Below are 18,115 nucleotides of genomic sequence, written 5' to 3' on the forward strand. Positions count from 1 at the left end.
CACCTGGGTACTTGCTGGTGTGCACACCTCTGGCTCCATAGCCCACGGGGAGGGGGGTCCCTGTGGTGGGGAGCATCTTTGGTCAGAGCTACAGAGCTACTCCCAGCTGGGGCGTTGCCAGCCGGCCGAGAGCAGCTCGGGCAGCTCGGGAGCCCAGGGCAGGGCATCCCCTGCCCCCTCCCAGGCCCCGAATCCGGTGGGCATCACTTGCGAAGGCACCCGGGCCCTGCACTGCCCGCAGTCGATGACCCGCAGGCGCGGTGAGCTCGGCTCCGGATGTGGCGAGCGGCCTCGGATGGCTCTGTGGAGCCCCTGGTTTGTTTCTGGAGGGGAGAGAATTGTTTTCTGGTTGAAATGTTTGTTTCTAATTTAATAAACACAGTCATGTGGAGAAACTGGAAGTTATAAACAATATGAAAGAGGTGGCTGTGGAAAACCCTTTCATAACTCACCAATAACATGGATTCACATTTTGACACAGTTCCTTCCAGTTGCCATGCCCCCCCGCCCCCCCCCCCCGCCCACACACACTCTCCTTTCGGCGTGTCTCAAACGTGGCCGAGACTGGGCCTGCTGTACGCACAGTTCTGCAGCACGTGCTTGGCGGCACTGGAACGGTCTCCGGCGTTCCCTGCTCGGGCTCCAGGAACAGGCCAGATTGCCGAGGCTCAGCGGGAGCTCTGCGACAGGAAGTCTAAAAATACCCTCTCGGCAGCCTTGAGCAGGGACGCCGTGGCTCCGGGTCTGCGCCCGGGAAGACGGGGGCCGAGTCATTGGAGTGAGCCCGCAGAGGGGCGGGCGCCCGGTGCTCTCGCCCCAGCGTGCGCGCAGCCCGCTCCCTGTGACGCCCGGAGGCAGGGACGGGGCGTCGCAGGAAGGCACGCTGGGCCTCCCGTGAGGCGGACACTTCCTAGGGAGCCGCAAGGACCTCTGGGAGAGACGCGTCCTGGCTCCAGAAGGAAAAGCTCTAACCTGAGAAGAGCAGAGGGGAGTGGAAATACCTTCCCGTGTTCCTCCTTCCACAGTCCACTGAAAACCCTGGGCGTGGGGTGTGACACACATGTGAGGAGTGTCTGAACGGTGGACAGAAGGCGGCAGGCCGGCTAGGGACCTCGGGACCCCGGGGACAACCCAGTGGCGAGGTCTCTCACGGACCCCAGGCTGGGCACTGAAGACACCAGCAAGCCAGGAGCACCGAGAGGACAGGCAGTGACCCCACCCCGACCCCCAGCAGCCTCCTGTCATTGGCCAAAGACCAGGGAACCAGCAGCGCGGCAAGGCGGCAGACTCGTAGGCGATCGTCACCCTACGTCAGCCACACACCACAGAGAAAGCTGTGGCCCATCCCTACACCTCCCGAGAGGGTGGAGCGGGGGGCCTAGACAGCCCCCCTTGTGAGGCTACCCTGAGCCCCAGTGCTGGGGGCTGTGAGGGAAGGACAGGTGGGCAGCTGGGGAGGAAGGGGGGCAGCTGGGTCTTGTGGGCCGAACTGGGGTGTCAGTGGGGACCGAGTGGAGAGCCTGGGCTCCCACCTCCCCACCCGCCCTGCGCGCACACACACACACACACACACGTGTGTCAGTGGAGGCCACGTGGGACGCAATCGTGAGGCGTTCCTGCCCCCCGCCCCCCTTGACCAGCCCTCACGAGCCCCTCCCCCAGCCCAGTGTCAACAGGGGCCAGGTGGAGAACCTGGGCTTCCACCCCACCTGGCGATAAGGAGGCAGATCCCCCGCCCTGTCTCTGTGCCCAGAAGCAGCCGGCGACAAGAGGAGGTTCACACAAGACCCCGAGTCTTGGGCCACGACACCCAAAGTGTCCTGGTGTCAACACAGAATCCCATGTCGTACCAAGAACCAAGGAATCTCAACATTGACAAAGAGCGCAGGCGCCCGCGGGCTTGAGGTGCAGGTCACTGTCCCCAGGGCTCGCTCACTGAAGCGTGTTTATATTTAGGGTTGTAGTTTAGTTTGGGGGGGTGCGGGACCCTTCCACCTGGGCTCCCAGATTCTGCACCTCTTTCTAGAGAGGGTGCTGTTCCATAGCCACCAGCCTCCTGTGTGCACCTGGCCCGTGTCCTGTGGAGCCAGTTTGGGGAGGGGCCGGCGCTCGGAGCCCGGCCCCATGCCAGGCTTCCTGGGTGGCCTGGGTCGTCTGTGAAGCAGACACTTTGTCCTAGACGCTCAAGGTCTTTTCCGGTATCCGTTCTTGGCTTGTGGGTTCTGTCAGGTGGGGAAGCAGCGGGCTCCCCGGGTCCCCATGTGCAGCTGGAGACCTACCTGCGGGGAGCAGGCCTGGTGCTCAAGGTCGCAGGAAGGGGGCTGCCAGCTGCCTCCCAGCCTAGGGATCCGGGGCCACCGATCTGCAGGACCAGCAGGCCTTTCTGCATGTGTGTGTGCTGAGGAGAAAACGGCCCTACACCTTCGGGAACCCCGAGAAACCAAGGCACCTGGCTGGGCCACTGCTGCGGTGTGCCCGGCAGGGCCTCCTCGCACTGTTTGTTGTGGTCGTTGCCATGCCACGCTCGGCATTCAGCGGGGGGGGGGGGGGACAGGGACAGGTGTGGCCGTGCCCAGCCAGCAGTCACCACCTTCTCCAGCTGCTCCTAGGGGCCAGACCCTGGAAACTGGACGTGACACCATGTCCCCTCCACATGCACAGTTAGCCTCATTGGGTCCCCAGGGACGGGGTTGTCCCTGTACCCCAGGGGCACCTCACTTCTCCATCCTCTAGGGGGGGCAAAGCTGGGGGTGCATGGGGGCCCCCTTTCCTCTGGCTTTCCCAGCATGGACACTGAACTGCTGGGCTCCGGTGACATGTGTGACTGTCACCAGGCCAGCCGGGACCGACGGGCAGGAGTCAGCGGTGCGTGTCCCTTTCCCGCTCTGCTCAGTCCTGCGGGTGGCTTGAAATCAGCCTCGTGCGAGCATCGACGCCGTGGCAGTCGGCGGAGGCCGCGAGCCAGGGTTTGCCCCGAGCCCGCCAGCAGGCCTCTGCGCTGGGGGTCCTTCGCACGGAAACTCGGGCGGCTTGCCGTGATGCCACGGGGGCGCGGGGGGAGGGGCGGCGCGCAGCGGAGCCGTTTGCCGGACCGCGGAGGCGAGGGCCCGAGCGTGCGCAGTGAGGGCCTCCCTGAGCAGGCGGCTCTGCCTCTCCCAGCCCGCCTCACACTGCGGTTGGCGCCTCTGACTCCTGGGGGGCGGTTTGTTCGTGCACGTCCCCCCCACCCCAGGCTGTGAGCCCCCTGAGGCCGGTCCCACCCTCTTGGTCACCACGGTTCCTGTGCTGGCCCAGCCAGGGAGCTGCCTGAGGGAGGGATGAACTCCCAGGATTTGGGGGTTCATCAGGGGGACTCCATCATTTGTCTTCACTCCTAACCGCACTTTCTGGAAGCTGCACCCAGCCCTTCCTCAGAGTTGGCGGCAGCAACCAGCTGAGGGCCCAGCCTAGAGCCCCGCTCCCCAGGCCTGGGGACAGGAGCCAGCGGGGAGGGGGGGCGGTCTTCCTGCCGCAGTCAGTGCCCCTCCCACGCCCTTCCAGGCCCCTCCCACAGCCCTTCCAGGCCCCTCCCCCCCCCACCACCCCAGTGCCCAGGACATAGCTGCATGCACTGGCCGAGGGCCTCCCCCACATTCCGCCATGGGCACCTCCTCTGACCCCCCAAGGGCTGCTCCGTGAGCCCCACCTGAGAGGTGAGCCCAGGTGGCAGGCCTGGGTTGGGGACCCAGGGGGCTGAGGGAGCCGGCAGGACAGCGGCAGATCCCAAACTGGCAGGGATGGGGAGGGAAGGTGGCCAGGAAGGATGGCCCTGCATCTCACCTGTGAACTGTGCCCAGGTACCTGTGTGCCCTGTGCGGGGGGCCAAGGGGACGCAGATCCCTGGGGACCTAGGCGCGGCCACTGGACTCAAGGACCTGACGCTCTGAGGCGCCTGAGGCCGCGGGGCCGGCGGTGCACGGACAGCAGGACCTCTGCCGGGGCCGGGCAGCCCTGCCGCCCTGCGGCCTGGCTCACAGTCGGCACTCACGCACCGTGACTCGCACGCTCGCAACCAGAGCTCTTCGCGCCCTTCATCTCTGGCCCCGCCCATGTCAGGCTTCAGGGAGGCCCCAGAGAGGCCCCAGGGGTTTCTGGGAAAGGGGTTACTTGGAAGAGGGTTCCGCGGGTGAGCGGTCTGGGAACCCCCGGTGGGGTGGCTTCCGGCGCCAGCTCTGGACCGTGCGCCCCTAAAGGTGTCCCGGACGCCGCCATTGGGCGCCTGAGGCTCCGCAGGGCGGGGCTTCCCGGGGCTCGTCCCAGCCCACGGGCCCTGTCGCTGGCTGGCCGGGGAGGGTGGCGTCCCCCGCATCCCCCACACGAGTCTGGCCGCAGAACCCTTCTTTCGAGGAGCGTCTCGTGGCACCAGCGTTCGGCGCGCTCCTGGCAGAAGGCGCTCAGCTCCTGGCGCCCCGGCTCCGTCGTGGGTCCGCTGAGCGTGAGTCACGCCCGCCCGCGGGTGGAAACAGCCAGCTACTGGGCAGGGGGACGAGCCAGCCCTGAACGCCGTCCAGCGGGCGGCTCACGCGACGGCACCCACGGCAGGAGCCGCACGTAGGACCTGTTTACCAAGCCGGGCGGAGGCGAGCGTGACGCCGCCGCCGTGTGGCAGCGAACCGCTGCCCCCAAAATTTGTAGCCCCGTTTCCTGTTGACGGACGCGGAGCCGGTTTCCAGTTTTTCATGATTATAAATCACACTGTGGTGAGCGGCGCTGGCGTGCTTCCTCGGGCACACGGGTTGGGTTTTCCTTGAGCACAGTTTTCCCCCACGCTTGCTGGGTAACAAGCCTCACATTGGGGAGCTTGTTAAATGCGCTCACGGCCGGGGCTGCGCCTGGCAGGCCTGAGTTTTGGACTCGGAAACCGCGTGCTTCTCTCGACAGTACTCCGGTGTCAGGAGGGAGGCGCAGAGAGCCCTGGTTCGGAGCAGGGGGCTGGCTCCGGGGCAAACGGGTGTCTGCGGCGTATTAATTGGGCCTTGCTGCGCTCTCCAAAGGGGCTGGGCCCCTTTCCATCCCCTCCAGCAGTGGGACAGCATCCCATTTTCCCACATCCTTGCCAGTTCTTGGTACTGGGAGGTGGTTTGGTTTGGTTTTCCCCAAACCTGAAGGGCGTGTAGTATCCAGTCGGCGTTCCCTGGGCTTTCGGTGCCGCGGTCAGAGCGCTTCTCACAGGTTAGCGGGCCGGTGGAGGTTCCCTCCCGTGAGTGACCTCTCCAGGCCCCTCTGCACCCTCTCCTGTGGGGTGCCCGTGTGCACAGTTCTCGAACAGTCCGATCCTGCTCGTCCAGCAGGTGTCTGTCCCGCACACACTCATCCCCAGTCTGCGCTCTGCCTTCGCCGCCGGCATCCTCCTGAGCTCGCGTTCTCCCCGGGAGTATAACCAGGTGCACTCAACCTCTTGTCATGGTTCATGCATCGGGGATCCTGGCAAGGACACCTCCCCGTCCCCACAGTTAGAAAGGGGTTCTCCTCCATCCTCCTCCGGAAGCTTTGGTGTTTGTGTGGTGCGTCCCGTTGATAAATCTCCTCACCTGTGACCGTGGGCCGGGCGTGAGACAGGGGTCGGATGGGATTCTCTCTGTGGGTGGCCAGCTGTTCTGGCGCCAGTTTTCAGCAGCCCGTCCTTGCCCCGCCGACTTCTAATGCCACCTCGGTCGTAGGCCAGCTTGCCACATCTGCTTTTATAAGTCCCTTTAAATGTGTTTTTTTAAGATTTTATTTATTTATTTTTAGAGAGGGAAGGGAGAGAGAAGGAGAGAGAGAGAGAGAGAGACATCAATGTGCGGTTGCTAGGAGCCATGGCCTGCAACCCAGGCATGTGCCCTGACTGGGAATCGAACCTGCGATACCTGGTTCGCAGCCAGCGCTCAATCCACTGAACTCAATCCAACCTACGTCAGCCAGGGCTAAATGTGGTTTTTAAAAGTGGCTTTCCTGAGATAGAAGGCACGACCGTGTCGTCCGCCCCTGTAAGTCTGCAGTGTGATGGCTCTCGTGCATTCACACACCAGCACCATCAGTCACGTTTAGAATGCGGCATCACTCCGGAACAAACCCGGTGCCGCCTTCCCCACCCGCTACCTGCCCCACCCCCCGCCACAGGCAGCTACTAATCTGTCTGGGAACTTCCTATAAATAAAACCACATAAAACGTGGTCTTTTGGGACTGGCTGCTTCCCCCTGGGTCTAGGCCTACGAGTGGGTGAACTGCAGGGTCGAACGGCGAGTAGTGATGAGCCATTTGAGGAAGTGCCAGGCTGTTCCCCACAGCGGCTGCCCCTCCCCGTTCCCAGCAGCAGTGCACGGGCTCCTGATGTCTCCCCGTCCTTGCCAACACTTGTTATTGTCCGACTTTCTGGGTTTTCCCATCGGGGCCTCACCTCCTGGGTGACCATGGGGCCCCGCTGACCCCAGGCATTACTCTCCACAGCAACAATCTATGCTTTCTCATTAAATGTAAGCAGTGGAAGTTGTTTTTACAAATGCCCGTGAAAACGTATCCATATTGGTTAGGTTCTTACTCCTCACAATCTCCTGTGACAACAGCTTGCAGGGGATAAGTCTGCCCTGAGGCCTTCCTCATCCCTTCCTGCTGGCCTGGTCTCGCCGGGCACTGGGGCAGACGGGGGACACTGGGGAGGGATGCAGGGGCTGGCCCACAGGCCACGCTGTGCTCTGGGAGCGAAGGAAGGAGGAACAGAGGCTCCCGCATGGCCTTGGGGGCGGGGCCGCTGCTCGCAGCCGGCGGAGGAGGCACGGTGAGGTGGCAGGAGCTTCTCCTGAGTGAAGCCACTCAGAGCTTAGGGACAGCGCCTCCTTGGTGGTGGCCGTGCTTGCCCGGGGCACGCATCACAGGTTCTGAGTTCTCATCTGTTCCAGAAGCTGCCAACTGCCGGGTGCAGCTGTGCCCACCATGCTGGCTTTTTTTTTTTAAGATTTTATTTATTTATTTTCAGAGAGGGAAGGGAGGGAGATAGAGAGAGAGAGAGAAACACCAATGTGCGGTTGCTGGGGGTCATGGCCTACAACCCAGGTATGTGCCCTGACTGGGAATCGAACCTGCGACACTTTGGTTTGCAGCCCACGCTCAATCCACTGAGCTACGCCAGCCAGGGCTCCATTCTGGCTTCTAAGTCACCTCAAAGACAAAGGCCCGGTCAACGAACATTAAAACCTGACTTTAAAAAGGTGACAAGGGGCCCTGGCTGCTGTGGCTCAGTGGACTGTGCTCTGGCCGGCAAACCCAAGGGTCACTGGTTCAACTCCCAGTCAGGGCACATGCCTGGGTTGCAGGCCAGGCCCCCAGTCGGGGGCTCTTGAGAGACAACCACACGTTGATGTTTCTTTCCCTGTCTTTCTCCCCCCCCAATAATAAATAAATAAAATCTTTATAAAAAAAGGTGACAAGGGCTCTGCCTGGGAGTGGCTCAGACCTGGCTCACAATTCCACACAGGACTGCAAACCCGAGGAGGTGTGGGCAGTGGCCACTCGGGCTCAGCACGACCCCTTGGTCCGGGGCCGGCTGCACAGGGCTGCACGGGGGCTGCAGGGGGAGCTGGAGGTCCGCGGCGCCAGACGGCTCACTCCTCGAAAGTCCGGCGGCGGTCTGGGATTGGCCCGTGCTCTCACCCGCTGGCAGCTGCCGCGTGTGTTCGGAGCGTTGAGCGAGGCCTTTTCCTGGCCGTGCCGACAGACCCACGGGCTCTCCCAAATCCGTGGGGACCAATGTACACGGGGCTCCCCGCTGGGCAGCCTGGGCCGCGGCGGTAGCACCGAGGTCCGGCCCCTGGTTCAGAGCCGGGGGTCCCTGGAGCCGCAGCCCCTCTGATCTGCAGCCCCCCGAGCGCGCGGCAGCTCCGGGCTCAGCCTTGAATGCGCTCATTATTCCAGCCCCGGCGCGGCGAGCCGGGCCGGCAGTCTCTGCGGGCTGGCGGCGTTCGGAAGCCGGCTGCTGCCAAATCCAGTTGTTTGACTTAATGTTTCAAGGCCAAGTCCTTTCAGGAAAGTCCTCTCCACCCCCACTCACCCCCTTAGAAAAGTAGACGTGTGATTGACTGGCTTTGCAGGTTTCTAATCCGTCATTCTTTCCAAAGAATTGTGTGAGCGGCTCCTTCATCCAATCACATAGCATTCCCTCTCTCTCTCTCTCTCTCTCTCTCTCCCCCCCCCCCTTCCAGATGCACTGGAAACGGAAGTGGAACAGGGTGGGTGAGCACTGGGGGCTGGAGGTGCAGAGCAAGCAAGGGCTGAGGTCTGTGCATGAGCCTGAAGGCAAAAGTGCCCCCGCTGCCAGGTGTGGTGCTGGCCACGCGTGGCCACAGGGGAACGCCGGGATGCTGCACACGGAAGCCGAAACTGGGTGTCCCTGTTGGCCTCCCTCCTCACGCCTGTGGTGGTTTCAAGGCCTGGCTTAGTGGATAATCACCCGTGTGTGTCTGTGCGCCCACCTCCTCCCCACGTGGGAGGGGCAGTGCCTGTGCCGGGCCTGGCCTTGCCTTTCGTGGCGGCGAGGCTGTGAAGGACGCACGGTCAGGTGGGCCCTCCTGGTGCTCAGCAGGCACCATCGGAGCCGAGAGAACTGGTCCCGGCTCAGGATTCCGAGTCGAGCTGCGGTGTGGGCACTGGGGCCCCCTCCCCCATGGCTGCACTGGGACTGGTCAGCCGCAGGCCAGAAGCTGCAGGACAGCAGAGCGGTGTTCCTCCCCTGCCCAGGGCTCCCCAAGTCTGAACAGTGGGCCTCTGCCACTCAGCTGCTCCAGGACGGAGGGAGTGGCAGCCCCTACTGAGCCTGCTCCCTCGACCGTCGACCAGAGGAGGCCAGACCACAGAGGTGCACGAGCAGGGGGGAAAGGGTTCGCAGCTGTGGCGAGTCCCACAACGTCGGGGAAGGCGCTGCGGTTGTAGCGGGTGCCCAGGCCGCCCCTTCTCGGGAAGCAGGGGCCCTGCCCTCGACGGAAGGTCTCCGGTGGACTCACTGGCGGCATTTCTGCCCTAGCTAAGGGGGAGGCGTTCCCAGCTCGATGGCGCTCTGCGCGGCGGAGCACGCAGCAGCCGCTGGAACGTGCACAGCGCCCCCCGGAGGCTCACTGAGCAAATGCACCTGGGGGCCACCGCCCCCTCCCACAGTGTGTCGCAGCCCACCGGAGCCCAAGGAGCTGCTTCCAGGGCTGCCCGTGTGGCCGCAGGCCCAGCTTGTTCGCGGAGGGTTACGGCTTCCCTGGAAACCGCGGACGGGGCCCCGAGGAGGAGGGGCATCAAAGCCCTGCTGGGTAAACGTTCTGGGGGCGCAGCTCCCCCTCTGGAGCCGGGGCGAAACTGAAGAAAACAAGACTCCGTCTGGGAATCGTCCAGGGCGCGGCCGCGCGCCAGCAGCCGGGCAGCTTGGACGGGCTCCCTGCAGCACAATCGGCCCAGTGAGGGCCTCCGCGCGGCAGCCCGGCGTCCCCGAGGGCCGCGGCTCTGCCCGCTCCCCCCATTTATGAGGTGCTGTCTGGACGGTGATGGATGAGGTGGCGTCCGTCAGCCTTTCGGGGAACCCGACCGGGGTGGAAGGTGCTAAGTCTGGCCGGGGGAGGGGCGCCGGCCTCCTGCTGGCTCACCGCAGGGCCCCCCCCCCCCCCGTTTCTGTGCCTCGGTTTCTCCATCTGTGCGGACGGGTGGGCCCGCGAGGACCCACCCCCACTCCCCCACCCCCAAGCCCATGGGGTGCGTGCAGGCTGGAGAGGCGACATCCTGGGACCCCTTCTGCTCAGGCTTCTGCTGTGTGGGTGGCAGGCAGGCAGGCAGGCAGGCGGGCGTGCACCCGGAGCCAGGCTCTGCTCTCTTCCCAGCTCAGGGGCAGCTGCGCTGGGCCGCCTCGTCCCCTGCCGCCCCTCCCTGGGCCCAGTCTCTTCACCGGAAACTGAGGGGCTGAGCCCTCCAGGTCCTCCGGGTCTTGGGTGTGAGGGCTCACGGGCCCCGTTTCACCCAGCGGGTTCGGGAAGGTGCTGGCGCTGGGCTGAGGCTGGGATCTGAGTCCCAGCCCTGCCATGTGCTGGCTGCGTCCCCTGAAGCAAACCCCTTACTCCCTCTGGGGGGCAGGATGTGGCGCCTTCTCCGGGTGGTGATGAATGAGGTGTCACGGTGCTGGGCAGACCCCTGGGCACCCTCTCCGGAGGCTGGTGGGCTTGAGCCCACTGGACACCTGCTGGCTGTTGGCTAGGCAGAGAGGCTGGGGTGAGGCCAGCCCTGGGCAGCAGTTGGGGGCGGGGCTCTCTGGGTGGCGTTTGTTGAGGTTGCAGGTACGGCCGGCCTCCAAGGTCAGCTGGGCTCACCTGGGCGGGCTGTGCTCTGTTATTAACTGATGTGCTCCACAGAGCAGGTGGCGTCAGCCATGGCCAGCTTGGTGTTTGGCCCCAGGGACAGGACACCCCTCCCCACACGCTCCCTCACCCTGCGCCTCCTCTTGGGCATTCAAGCCCAGGGCCAGCTGGGCTAGCCACCGGGTCTTCCCGACATCGAGCAGTGTAGCCTCGAAAGGAGCATGTTGGGGCGGCATTTCTGGGGGGATCAGGCATAAAGGCCACCCTGTGCCCCTCTGGGTCTGGGTGGGGGTGCCTGCGGAGTCTTCAGGGGGTTCCGCTGTTGGAGAGCACATTGCGAGGGGCTGGACCGGCTTGTTTTCATCTAGACACACGCCAGGTGCTCACTGTTTTTATCAAAATATTCTGAACAGCTGTCCGGGCGCCTCCGCCCTGAGACCAGCTGCCCGGCCCCCAGCCGGCCGCCCCTCTGCCACAGCCGGCCTTTCAGGTGGCCCGCCCACCACCTGCACTGCGGCCTCTGGGCTCCTGGTGGGGTCCGCACCCCGCTGCAAGCGCCGTCAGCCAGGCCGGGCGGCAGACAGGCCTCCCGGCCCCATGGCGGTGGGCCGGCCACTGCCCCTCTCCGAGCCTGCACCCCCTCTGCTGCGAGGTGGCTGCCCCAGCACCTGCCTCGTGCGGGGCCCTGTGCCAGGTCCCCCCCCGAGGGGAGGGCGCTTGGTGATGACCGTCGCTGCCATGAATAATACCACGAGTAGAGTGTCCAGTCGGCTTGGAGAAGGGGGACCTGGGCAGCCGAGGGAGCACAGGCCAGGTGGCCACTGCGTCCCTCTCAGAGGGGTCCGCTGTACCCCCGGCCGCCTGTCCCCGGCCCAGCCCACGGCATCTCGGCAGGTCTGCCATGGCCTAGCCAGCCTGCCGCCCATCACCCGCAGAGCAGGGGCGCGGCCCCGGTCCCTGTCGAGAGCCCCTTGGGGAAAGCCTCCCCGAGGTCACTCGGCAGCTGTGAACCTTGTCTGTTCCTCTGGCCAGGGTGGCCCTCCAGGGTCTGTCGCCCACCCAGCCTGGCACCTGTCGTCCGTTCACCCACCCGACCTCACACCTGCTGCAGGCCACGCCCTGCCCAACTGTTTTCGTCTGCCCGGCTGCCCGCTGCGGCTCTGGGCGGTGGGGGGGGGGGGGGCTCTCCCACCCCACTCACCGATGGGAGAATCGAGGCTCCCAGTGCTTGTGTCCGTCCAAGGTCACACGGCGCTCAGGGCAGCCCAGCCTCAGCCCATGGCTCAGGCACCCTCTCCAAACCCAGCGGACAGGACTGGCGGGAAGGCCGCACATACTCAGCTGTGCAACACCCCGTTCCCCCGGCCCCCAGCCCCCAGACCCCCCCAGCCCAGGTGTGGGGGCTCTCAGGCCTGCAGGAGGATGTGGTTGGGAGCCGCTAGGGTCAGGCCCGGAACGCTCACTGGGAACGAAATTAAGGAACGAAAAGAGAATCACCCCTTGCTATTTGGACAGCCTATGGGGGTCACAAGGGTGGATGCTAGCTGACTGATGGGGCCTGACTCGGGGTCCCCCACCTCCTGGGGAGCTTCATCTGTTCTGTGGACAGTGCTGCCAGCTCTGGGGCGCTCTTCCTGGGGTGACGTCAGGCTCCCCTTCTGGGAGGTCCCACCTGGACACCCGGGGCCCCTGGCCCAGAGGCCTCGCAGTGCTCACCCATGCATGTGGCCCTTTACTCCGGGGCAGGTGGGTCCTGGAGCACGTGGGCGGGAGAGGACGCTGCAGGCGGTGGCATGGACGCTGGGGGTTACGGGGGAGGGAGAAGTAGGTGCGGCTGGTGGGCTCCGGCAGCCTCTCCTGCCCCGTCAAGGAGCCTGGACTTGGCCTTGGTGGGGATGGGGAGCCTCAGAGGGGACAGGCGCCCCCTGCCGCCCTCTCAGACCCCTCCGCTACTTTTGTGCAGCCCCCAGCTTCCCTGTGCCTCAGCTCCCCCCTCCCCCGCCCCGCCCTGCGGCCATGCAGGGGACACTGTCCCCAGCGCCAGAGCCTGCTGCAGGCCTGGCTGGGCGGGTGGGGGTGGGGGTGGGGTGCTTTTCTCTGCGGGTTCCACTGGACTGGCGTCCTCCGGGCTGGCCCCAGCCAGCTGCTGGCCCTGGGGCAGGGAGGCGTTTTCCTGTTTCCGACAGCCTGGGTTTGGGGAGAGAGGGCGTTTCACCCTGCTGAGTGCTGCTCAGAAGGAAATCCCCCGGGCCTGGCGCTGCCACCCACCCAGGCTGAGAGCTCGGGCGCTCGGGGGCCCAGCAGTGGCGCCTCTCCAAGAACGTGAGGAGTTCAGAATGCCCGTGGCCCCCGCACGCTGGGCCTGCGCTCCGGGGAGGACCCGGGGTGAGGCCGGGCCAGGGCTCCAAGGTCCTGAGCCACACACACCTGCCCTGTGCTCATCGCCCTTTGACGATAGGGGTGGACTGTTCCCTGGGCCTACTCTCTAGGCTGGCGTGGGCAGACAGAGACCCACGGGCCCTAGACAGTCAGGAGGACACGGGGTGCTTGCTCACCCGCTCTGCTGCCTGCTCCTGCCTGTGCCAGGAGCCAAGGCCATCTGCTGGGAGCCAGAGATCACCCCAGGGATGCCCCTGACCTCAGGAAGCGCACAGCCTGGAGGGGGCATCACACAGGCAACCAGAAGGTTCAGTAGAGCGACAGGTGCTCCAGGGGGGTCAACACGGTGCTGTGGGGCACAGAGCGGGCACTGCATCCAGGTGAGGGCTGGGGAAGGGCTTCAGGGAAGGCGTCTGGAGGAGGCAACCTGTTCCTTGGGAACAGAGTCATAGCCAGCCAGGGCTGCAGGGAAGGGCAGCAAACCCAGACACCTGCGAGAGCAGGCAGGACATGCAGTGGGGTGAGACGGACCTGCACTCAGAACAGGGGTACAGTAGGGAGTGGTAGGGAGTGTGGCAAAACAGAAGATGCTGGCTTCATTCAAGGGAGCAGCTGCCACACTTTATCAGCCCATTTTTGCTGAGGGAATGCTGGCGAGATTTTTCAAAACAAGCCATATTTCTAGCTTCTATTTTTAAAAAGCACCATGTGGGCCCAACCAGACATCTTCAGGGGCCACCGGTGTATGTCTGTGGCCTCGCTGTGCATGTAAATCGGGCAAAGGCTGGGGCAGGGCCTCCAGCCAGTGTCGGGGGTTCAGGGAAGCTCATTCGCCAGGGCGAGGGGGTCTCCTGAGACTGCTAGCGCGCCAGGGGGCAGCCGGGTGGCACGCGCACTCCCGTTCCGTGTGCCCGCCTCTGGCCTCCCCGCCTCCAGGTGCCGGCGGTGAGTGGGCAGTGAGAGCGGCACAGGAAACAGCTGGCGGTGCGGGGCCCGTTCTGGATGACAAGGTGCCGCCCGGCTGAAACGCGCTGTAAACAGGCCAGTTTCCTCCCTGTGGACAGAGTGGCCCCGAGGGCCGGTGCCAGGGTCCCTGATGGAGCCCCTCCTCTGCTGGGCTCACCCCCCGCCCCCCCAGGGTGGAATGCACCCCTGCTCTCGCCTGGCCTGGAGGCTGGTGCCCTTGAGGCTCAGATGAGGTGTTGCTTTGTCTCCAAGTTGCCCCGGCCAAGCCCAGCCCAGCCTGGCCCTCAGTGCCTGGTGTGCGGGTCCGCGTGCATTGTGCCTTGTCTTTCATTTCTCCCCGACACTGTGCCGTCCTCACCGCACGGGTCAAAGTCGGCCCCCAGGCCCCAGGGCCCGTCTCTGTCCTGGAGCTGACCCGGAGGCGAGGCACGTCCCTGCCCGCCGGCCTCTCGGGCCACGGGCCCCCACACAGCAGTGACTCCCAGGTGCAGGGTCGGTCCCGAGTGTCAAGGGAGGAACCGCTAAAACGAGCCGGGACTGAACTCTGCGTGGGAGCTCCGCCATCTCCGGCCCATGGCTCTGGGCAGGCCCCACCCGCCTTGCGTGTGTGTGGCTGTCTCCGGAACGGAGGGGCCAGGCCGCCCGCCGTGTGGAGTGCTGTGCAGCACACGTGGGGGCCAGTGCGCAGCCGTCCCCTTGTTCCCGTGGCTCAGCGTCTGCCGCTCGCCCCCCCCCCCCAGCCGGGTGACTTTCCCCGCCTCCCGGGGCCTGCCTGCTGCCTGGGTGGGAGCTCCTGTCTGTGGTAAGTCCCTTCCCTGCCTCAGTCTACCCACCAGGGGCCCGAGCCCCTGGACCTGGGCCAGCAAGCACCGCTGTCTGCTGGGGGGGACTCCTGGGCCTCCCCAGCCAGGAGACAGGTCCGCTGGGGTGGGGCACTGCTGGGCTCGGGGCAAAGGGGCACCAGTTAGCCAGCCTGCCTCTCACCCCGGCTCATCTCCACGTCCACGTGGGGGTCAGGCCACCGGAGCCCATCGGGACCACTGGAGCTTGTTGCAGAAAGTATAGCTAATGCTACCCCCCACCCGGTGGCTCCCCCACCGCAGCCCACACGTGCACAGGGGGTGCCTCCCAGGTGGCGGGCACAGGACCCCACCCCACCTTTCGCTCCTCTGACAAGCAGCAGCAAGAGCCAGGGGGCACAGCCGTCTTGCAGCCCCTGGGGGAGGGGGTACTAGGACTGAGGGGACAGTCTTGGGGTGACTGGGGTCCCCCATCATTGCATACAGAGCTGCCTGGGGCCCCACCAATTCTAGGGCCTAGCCCATCACCTCTGTGCGAGGCCACCACCCTGGCTGGGCACCTGCAATGCCCCTGCCCCTCCCCTCCCCCGATGACGTCAGGCTCCAGGCTCCACTGTTAGTTCCCGAAGAGCCCAGTTCTCCCGTGGCCGGAGGAGGGCATCGGGGTAGGGGCGGTGCACGCCACCCAGGATGCACCTCTGCTTTCTCATTTGCACAAAGACTGGGGGTGCAGTGATCTGGGGAAAGGTCACCCCAATCTCTGCCTGTTACAGACGAGCGGGCAGACAGGGGAAGCCCAGCACGCTGCCCCCCAGCCACCGCACAGCTCTGACCCCGGGGGAGGTCCCGCCAGCAGAAGCATGTCCCCTTTCCCTTCCTGGCCGGGGAGCCTGGGCCTCCCGGGGGCCCAGGGCCGGGACTCTTCAGGCCCGGGTTTTCATTTCAGCGCTTGTCCCCCACGTGGTTTTAGAGCAGCTGGAGAGGCGGCGTCTGTGTGAGCTGGTTGACAGGGGACGGCGGTCTCTGCCTTCAGAGGCGGGAGGTGCCCCAGGCTGCGGGTCCCCAGGTGGGGTCTCGGGGCCTCATGCTGAGGCTGGGCCCAGGTGGGTGGGACTGGGGGTGGCTGGTGAGGGACACAGGAGGCGGGGGGCCCTGACCGGTGTGGCTCCAGCGGGTTGGGTGTCATCTCACAAACTGAAAGGTCGCTGGTTCGATTCCCCGTCAGGGCACATGCCTGGGTTGCAGGCCAGGTCCCCGTTGGGGGCAAGTGATCGATGTTTCTCTCCCTCTCTTTCTCCCTCCCTTCTCCCCTCTAACAATAAATAAAATCTTAAAAAGCAAACAAACAAACAAAAAAAAAGAGCCAGGGGAGCCACAGGCCTGGTGGGTGGGGCGGGGAGGACACGGGCCTGAGGGACACTGAACCTGAGTGAGGATGAGGACCTGAGGTTGGAGCCGAGGACCAGGCCCTCAGCTAAGGCAGGACGGCTCAGGGGCCACCCCTGTGGTGACCTCCTTGCAGGCAGGCACTAGGTCGGTGCCCCCAGTGATGCAGGGGCTCAGCAGGCCCTGGCGGGGTGGAGATGGGCTGCGTGGGGAGGACCTTCTGCGTAGGAGCCTCTGTAGGCAGGACCCAGCCTTGTCCTGGAGGCACCCGGGTGCGTCTGCCCACGGCTGGGGCCGCCCCACCTGCCCGGTCCACCTCCAGAACCCAGAGCAGAGGTAGATGGCAGGTGAGCCTCCTGGTGTTTGGGCAGGAAGGAACTCAGAACAGGGTCAAGTTCATGGCTCCCTGCCCAGGGGGTGTTCCTTCTGCTGACGGCTCAGACGGAGCAGAGGCCATGGATCGCTCCACCATGAGGCACTGAGCCAGCTTCCAGGGGCAGGGGTTTTCGGGGGGAGAGGGTTCTCCTGGTGGAGGCAACAGTGGGGGGGCGTGTGTGTCCTGAGTGGGGGCGGCTGGGGCGGGGGTGCAGACTGATGAGCCTCCGCCCTGCTCTGCAGGCCCAGCGACGAGCACCACCCGGAGGTGAAGGCCGACGGGCATGTGGACAACCTGGCGGAGGCCGTGGACCTGCTGCTGCAGCACGCGGACAAGTGACGGGCCTTCGGGGAGGGCCCCTGCCTCCTGCACCCCTCCCCCCGCCCCCGGCGCGGACCCCCCCACCCAAGGCCCCACCAGCAGGGGAGAGGGCGGCTGCCGGCCCCTCCCTGTCTCCTCACCCCCCACCCCCGCCCCGTGGCCCCCACCTCCCAGCAGTCAGCAGTGCATCCCCCGACATCCTGCTCCCCTGCCTGCCTGCGCAGCCCTGGTGAAGCCGGGGTGACAGCAGGGGGATGGGCCCCGAGAGGCTGATACTCCTCCGGGAGTGTCCGGGACACCCAAGTCCACACGCTCTCATGAGCGCCGGTCTGCAGCACTCCTCCCGCCTGGACCCCGCGGCGGCTGCCCACGGCTGCTTCCTCAAAGGTCCTTGGCACTGTAGCCAGGAGCCCAGAGAAAGCGGGGACCTCCCTGGGGTGGCCCAGCGACCGGCCCTGTCCAGCCCTGCCCAGACTCAGAGTGGCTGCTGAGCACCCCCAATGCACTCACACCATGCTCGCCCACCCCTTGCCTGTCCCCACGAGTCCCCTGGGGAGCCAAAAGCCGGGGCAGCTCCCAGAGGCACTCGGAAGACCACGTGCTGTGAAGACAAGAATGCCGACCCCTGGGGTCAGGGGTGCGGACACAGAGGGCACTTTGTAGAGCCGTAACCTGGTAGACTTGAGTGTGTCGTACCCACTGTACGCGGGAGGAGACAGTTCAATAAACCACCCTGACCTGCAGCCGACTCGACTGGCCAGGGCCGTGGGCGGGGAGGCGCGGGCGGGCCCTGTGCTCGAACCACTGGACCGCAGATGGGGAAACAGGCCAGCCTCGAGGGGGGCCAGGAGGACTGCGTGAACGTCGTCAGCCTTCCCTCCCGAGCAGCCCCGGGGCCAGCGGCGGGCAGCCTGACGCTTAGGTTTCACAAGCAGGCGTCAGCCGACGGCTAACTGGGTCGGTCTGCTTCTCCCCAAATCAGTCTGGAAGCCACGGGTCCATCTCGGGAAGCAGCGTCTCATAAAAGCAGCCCTGGGTCCCATGGTGGGGGGGGGGTCCCCTGGGACGGGATTCTGGCTGAATGAAAGCAGACGGGGATAAAACGCTGGACCCTGAAACCCAAGCCCCCAGCACGACGGGGACCCAGCAGGCAGGCAGGTGTCAGTCAGGAGCAGGAGTGAGCCGTGGCGGTGACTGCCTTTTTATCAAGACGCGAGGGCCCTGGGCCGGTGCCGCTGGCCCACGAGGAGGGGCGGGGCGTTCGGCCTGTTAGCTGGGGAAGATGCAGATCACCTGCTCTTGGGTGGGCCCCTCCGCACAGCCCCTCAGCACAGCTTGCTGGGGAGCCCAGGTGCAGCGGCTTCGGAGGGCAGCTCCGTGGGAACGGGCTGCTCTGTCTGTCCTGCTTGTTTTCTTCCCCTTCTCGTGGCAGACCCCCGCTTTGTCTGGGCAGAGAACACGCCCCCCCGTGTGGGTTCCGTGGAGTGGAGGCTGTCACCTCCCCTCCTTCCACGTAAGGACACCGAGGTGCTGAGAGGGTGGCCCC

General features: G+C 65.3%; 1 protein-coding gene across 1 annotated transcript in view; it reads left to right on the forward strand.

Annotated features, from left to right (window-relative positions):
• Positions 1–17,311, forward strand: part of LOC114497548 (phospholysine phosphohistidine inorganic pyrophosphate phosphatase) — a 68,798-nt gene extending 51,487 nt beyond the window's left edge. Inside the window, exon 7 of the mRNA XM_028513348.2 lies at positions 16,491–17,311. Within this exon, the coding sequence (XP_028369149.1) occupies positions 16,491–16,587 (97 nt within the window). The 3' untranslated portion in view covers positions 16,588–17,311. The remainder of the gene's footprint in view (positions 1–16,490) is intronic.
• Positions 17,312–18,115: the final 804 nt, after the last annotated feature.

Source organism: Phyllostomus discolor, chromosome 5 (genome assembly GCF_004126475.2).
Source record: "Phyllostomus discolor isolate MPI-MPIP mPhyDis1 chromosome 5, mPhyDis1.pri.v3, whole genome shotgun sequence".
Classification (NCBI taxonomy): domain Eukaryota; kingdom Metazoa; phylum Chordata; class Mammalia; order Chiroptera; family Phyllostomidae; genus Phyllostomus; species Phyllostomus discolor.